At 48.3% G+C, this 6,071-nt stretch overlaps 1 protein-coding gene and 1 pseudogene across 3 annotated transcripts in view; one reads left to right on the top strand and one right to left on the bottom strand.

Annotated features, from left to right (window-relative positions):
- LOC126569875 (uncharacterized) overlaps positions 1-2,317 on the top strand; it is a 48,289-nt gene extending 45,972 nt beyond the window's left edge. For all 3 annotated transcript variants that reach the window (XM_050227268.1, XM_050227267.1, XM_050227269.1), the window contains 2 exons: positions 765-1,011; positions 1,095-2,317. In XM_050227268.1, coding sequence (XP_050083225.1) covers positions 765-1,011; positions 1,095-1,381 — 534 coding nt within the window. In that variant the 3' untranslated portion in view covers positions 1,382-2,317. The remainder of the gene's footprint in view (positions 1-764; positions 1,012-1,094) is intronic.
- Positions 2,318-2,993: 676 nt separating this feature from the next.
- Positions 2,994-4,064, bottom strand: LOC126577557 (microfibril-associated glycoprotein 4-like; annotated as a pseudogene).
- Between the last annotated feature and the right edge of the window lie 2,007 nt (positions 4,065-6,071).

The raw sequence follows: 6,071 nt of genomic DNA, 5'->3' as shown, positions 1-6,071 counted from the left end.
GGGTCCGATGCTCTCTTGTTGGTTTGGCCCCAAGGTATATCCTTTGGTGGAACGGCTCGTGGTAGAATGCCATTACAAGATCGCGGCGTCGTCGTCGTCGTTGTCCGCACACACGCCCACGAAACGGCAGACGACCAAACTTATTAGCATCCCTCACTTCTGGCGGTGCAAACATGCTCGTCCGGAGCTTCCGGTGAGCTTCACAAATATGCTGCTCATAAAAAATACATCCCAATTCCTGTACCAACTCGTCTGCCGTGGTGGAACAGCAATCGCTCACTCACGTGGCCCGGGACCGGGCCCGGGGTGAAGGTTCGCGAATAAAGAGCCATAAAAAAGGTCAAAATGGGTAAACTTTATCAAACACATTTTGCATAAACTTTGCCAGACCCGAAGCTCGATCGCGAGGCTGCATGGTGTCCCCCTAACTAGCATGCCGTGGAGAGCATACCGATGCCACTTCATCATAGGACGGTAGGTCCGGATGGTCCTACGAACCGGAGGCTTGTGCCGGTTACTTGATCGAAGATGTTACAACGGAACCAACCTTTTTGGTGGGATGTCCTTTGTGTGCTATAGAAGAGGGGTGCTGTTTTGGTTCCATTCTCGGCATCTGAATTGCAAACTAAGGTCTCGACAGGGCTCAGTGTCTGCTCGAGGGAAGTAGCAGACAGAAAGCAGATCACTAACGACGACTCACTGCTGAAGAACACTGTAAACACCTCAAACTAACGTTACTTTCCATCCGTCTTCTCTTCTTTTAGGTGTACGTGAGCTCCTCGCTGGCCAATCTGTACGAGCGAGTTGGAAAGGAGGACTGGCGTCTGGTATACACTGGCATTCCGGTGCTGCTCCACGATAAAGGCAGCACCCGATCCCGTTGCACACCGCGCGTCACGTTCGTGCTGGCCGAGCGTGGATCCTGTTTCGCTCTGTGGAAGGACACCATCGACAACCTGTCGGATTACAAGGTGGCGGCTGCTGCTTTCCACACCATGTGTCTATCGGCAGGTAAGAGGACGAGATCACTGGCCACGTCTCAGGATCAACGAATCAACTAACTCTCTCTCTCTCTCTCACGCTCTCGGTTGTAGATCATCGGAAGGTGATTGGATTTAGCTTCGATTCGAACCAGGCCGCCCGGGAGATGTGGGTACGGGTCGAGGAGCTGACCAGCAATCCGGAGAACATCGCACTGTCGGCCCCGGGCCGGAAGCGCAAGACGCAGAAACGTGCCAAAGCGATCGTGCTGCCACCAAAGTCGCAGATCTCGCAACCGTGCCAGTTCAACCACGTCACCAGCGTCACCACCGGCGATACGCAGCGCTACTTCAGCCTGCAGGCGTTCGTCACCGCTCCGATCAAGCACCGTACACCGTAGGACACTCGGGAAGGCCACCGTTGGCAGGTCGTATACGATCCGTCGATCCGCTTTCCAGCAGCGCAGGTTTTATTTATGCTACATCAGTTAATGTAGGCGCTAGGAGCAGCAGCGATGCTACTTTGGAGAGGATTTGCAGTGCCACATGTCATGTGACTAGGCTTAAGGAAGTAAAAAGGTAGCCAGAACGGAACGGAAGGAAAGAAGACGATAAGCGATAGGCAGCGAGGAGCTCCATTTCAGCATCAAGTAGCTTGGAATGTTGAATGAGAAGATGAATTGTCGCGTCGAAAGGAAAGGTCAGTTTTTACATGTGCGTGTATGTGTGTATGTGTGTGTCTGTGATAAAGAAGGTTTAAGATACATTAATCGACAGGGGAGCGGTGACGCCGAAGTGCGTAGTGGACGATACAGACCGTGCATGACAAGAAATGAGGGAGACATTATAGGCTAGGGTAAGCGACAGGCGATACGTTAATCATTAGGCAACCGAATCTTACATCATCGACACGCTATCTTCGTATCGGTGAATGCATCTTTATATCGTGCTTCTTCCAACGCTCCTCGGACGAGGAGCTGGAGTGAAGTTGGTCTTTAATTTTGTCTCCATTTTGTTCCTCTTCTGTTCAGTCCAATTCCTGTGCACAGGCGCGAGGTGAGAAAACAATTATTGTTATAAAAAAACATGCTGTAGTGTTTATAGGGTGCAGGGCGCACCATTTTAATTAACTGCACTATGTACAGAAGGTTTGCAAGAGGAGCAGAAAGACGTCGTCTTTGCCGATCGCGATCGTTGGTACGGAGGTTTTTGCAGAATGTAGGTGTAGTTGAGTGAACATGATTTACGATCTACCGCTGTATGTGCTGTACATATTCGCATCATCTCTCTTACATGTAGTTTGAACGAAATGGAAAATAAAATTTATCGATAAAAAACATAAAGATAAATGCTTCGATATTAATTTATTTGCGATAACCGGTCGGGTGGATGAGGGGTCTAAAAACATTAGGAAAATCAACGATTCTATGTCGGTCGCACTCGTAAAGAAAGAGTCTCTAAGTTTCTGCCATTTTTGTCACACTGCTTTATTGGAAACTAATGTCACTAAGCATTTTAAACCGTGATTTAACTTTGGATAATCCCTTTTTAACAACTGCAAAAAACTGTTGATTTAATAGCTTTTTCAAAACCTCTTGCCTCTCGCTCGGGTACCTTAGAGTGAGCGAGAAAAGAAAATTGCAGCTAGCGCCATCTAGGCGTAGCTTTTTGTATGTCTGTTGAAGCTCAGAAATCGAGTCGAACATTTGAAACGGCCAACGATTCAGCCAGCAGCTCAAACAACACCGGGTGTCGTGTCGTGAAAATTTGAAATGAAGCAGGAAAGTGTGCTAGGAAATATCAAAAGGGTAAAAAACCAATACCTACATTTGTAGCAAATTTCGCTTATCGTTTTCTTGGTTTCTGCTCCTTGCGTAGATAATATTGACTTCAATTTGATCAGTGTTTGCGTTATCAAATCATCATCAAATCATCTCATTTGATCAAAAATAACAAGTTAACATGCCTTATCCGAAACAGGATTGTCAATTATGCCTCTCTTTCTCTTCTCTGTTATTTAGGACGTATAATCATTCTAGAATAGCTTAGGCCGCGCCAATCCTCGTTGAAATCGTACCAAGCAATGTTGTTCTTTCCGGGTCCTATAACATTTCGATACACTCCATTCAGAAAAGCATTACCACAGTTATCGAACCACCAGCCTGATTCACAATCTACTGCACAATTACCATCTGTTTTTTAAATATTATTATCTCTATCTGGGGTTGAAAACATCATTCCTTTGTGATGCCTTAGCGAATCTCCGGCCGTTCCACTATAAGCTCCCAAAGATTTAAGAATGTACCCCTCAGCTTCACTGCCGATGGCAAATGAGTCGTACCAAGCGTATTTATAGACCCCGTCAAAGCTCTTCATTTCGACCAGCAGCTCACAATCGTGCTCCATCGTAAACTGATAAATTTTCTCTAATCCAAGCCAATGCTCGCCGTCGACATCACCAAATCCATTTCTGTAGTCCGTCCAATTGCGATTGAAGTTCTGCGACCCGTTGAAGCGATATTGAATGACCATCCATCCTCCACCCACCTGCTCTTGTTCACAATATACTTCATATGGATCATCATATTCATTCACACGGATTTTGTACTTCCCGGACACTTCCTTGGGGACATCCTTGCAGCTCTGATAGACCGGTTGAACATTCGAAAATTGGGTTTGTATCTGCTTCATACCGCGTTCTAAAGCGGACAGTTTTTGCAGCACATCATTCGATAGTTTGATTTGACTGTTTGCGTTTTCTTCTTGAGATTCCGTGCGCCACTGTTGCATTTCTGGGTTGGATAATAACTCAAGAATCTGTTTAAATTGTTCTTGATTTTCCACATTGGATTCCCGCTGCTCTTGTATTTCTTCTCGCATCGTTTGGATCTCGTGCAGCATCGTGTCATGTTCCGTACGCAGTACCTCCAAAGAAAATCCCGATACCGCTGATGATCCATGTTTACCAGGATCCTGTTCCTCTCGATTGTCTGCGATTGTCTCCTGCAGTCTCAGTATCAAGTGTTTCTGATTTTCTACGATCGCATTTCGTTCGTTTTGTACTTCTTCGCGTAACGCTTGCATATCTTGACGTAACATTTGAAACTCCGAGGACAATTCCGACACAATTTGCACTAGTTTGTGACGATTAACTTTTTTTCCACTTTTCCACATTTCATCTTCCAATTCACCGGCGGTTGAAGTTATGATGGCAATCGAAAACATGCACCAAATTAGACGATACATGGTCTCGAATAATTTTGCTCTACCGAAATGCAGCTTCCTGGCTAGCCAGCGTTAGATACACAAATGTCCAATCGCCCGATGCGTAATCGCTGTGAATTCTTCTCCAGCAGCGCTTTATCGAATGGTGATGTGCTGCTTCTCGACTCAATTTGATTGCTTTGGAATACCGTCTTCTTAGACGAATTTCAACGAACTGTCTATTCCGCTTTATTGTCGCCAGCTTTAACGTCAGCCCAGATGACATCAGGGTTACTTCAAAATGATTTAATACGACTATCACGACTAGTGTGACTGAGTGATTGACGATAATTTTTCCGCTTAGCTGAATGTTTGGTTTTTCCCCGAATTCTGCAAGTAGATAATCAGCAGCGAATCCAGCCGACGCCACCGAGAGCCAACCGTCCATCCAGACAGACGTCGCGAGGGCACGTACGATTTGCGTGCGACATTCCAACCTGTCACCTGCATGAATCACAACCGACCGAGGACCGACCGGTCGGTCATCTATCGCCGTACGTACGCCGGCAGCATACGGGTCCAGAGGAGCAACTTTCAATTTCTGCCCTTTTCCCTCCCCCCCATCCGATCGTCGTTCCCTTCCCGCGGATGGTCCTTATTTCCACCCAAGGGCGGTCGAATGGCGAGGGTGCGGACAAGGGGCGAGAATGAAAGCGAAATTTTCACGCCACGTTCCCTTTCCGAGAGTGACATCAGCGCCATATCGGTGCGATCTATTCATCAATCTGTCAACGATCGGTCGCCTCGGCACCGGTGCGTACGTGATCGGAAAAGCGCCCAGCGGACCACCGGCAACACCGGCGAGCAAGCTGCTTCTTAGATCATGGTTCGCAAGGAAGACCGATCGTCTTTACGTAAGTATCTCTCGTGGGATCTGGCTGGCCGTGGTCTGGATCGGTGGAAAACCGGCCACCCAGTTTTCCTTTTCACGGCGACGGAGCATCGGCGGAAAGAGCGAGAACAGGTTGCAGCACCACTCGGTCGGTCGGTTGGCACTCGGTCAGTCAGCCATAAGCAGCCGGTTCCGGTGAACGGGGGTAGTGTTTGCTGCCCCTTTTTGGTGTCGAGCTCGGCAGGTGTGCAGCGCGGTCTCGGTGTGCAATACCGTACCGTTGATGCACCGAGCGAGTGCGCGAGCGGTCCGGGCCCTCCGTCCGGCAATGGCAGCTATTCGGTCATTGACACGGACGATCCACGGTGGTGCACGTGAGCTTTGTCGCACAAGCAGCGCGCGCATGAAAGTTCGTCACAATCGCGCCCTATTAGGGAGGTTGATGTGTTCAATTAATTTACACCAACCCCTAGCGGGCGGATGCCTCATCGTCCCTTTGGCTTTGGTTTGGCTGACGAAGCGATCGCACTCGTTGTGTCCACCAGGCGATGATGGTCCGTTGCTCACCATCGAAGGAGCAGTGGCATAAACAAATGAGACTCTTCTGTTCGATACTCAGAAGAGAAGAACATCGAGAGGCATGTAAATTACGTAGCGAGAGTACATTTGCATCACAAACTGGCAAGCTAAACGATGAACGAGTCATCCAATTCGCATGGTGACTACGAGTGCGAGCAAACTCATTCACTCATCAGCATCTTACATCACAGCCTCAAAAGGTCCTTGAAGGTCTAGATCAATGCTCCCGGAGCCCTTATCAGTTGGCTCGAATCTTCGTCGGATTCTGCTGCTTATCAGTAAAGACGACGATCGGTGAATGCAATAATTCCCCACCCCAAAAAAAAACCCCTCTCAACCAACTGCGTACTCTGCCGGCACGGGACGGCGCTGTTGCTGCGAACTTGGACTGCGCGCGACCGGATCGAGACCGGCCG

Source organism: Anopheles aquasalis, chromosome 2 (genome assembly GCF_943734665.1).
Source record: "Anopheles aquasalis chromosome 2, idAnoAquaMG_Q_19, whole genome shotgun sequence".
Taxonomy (NCBI): Eukaryota; Metazoa; Arthropoda; class Insecta; order Diptera; family Culicidae; genus Anopheles; species Anopheles aquasalis.
Note: the sequence above shows the minus strand (reverse complement) of the source record. Positions and strands in the feature narration are given on the sequence as shown.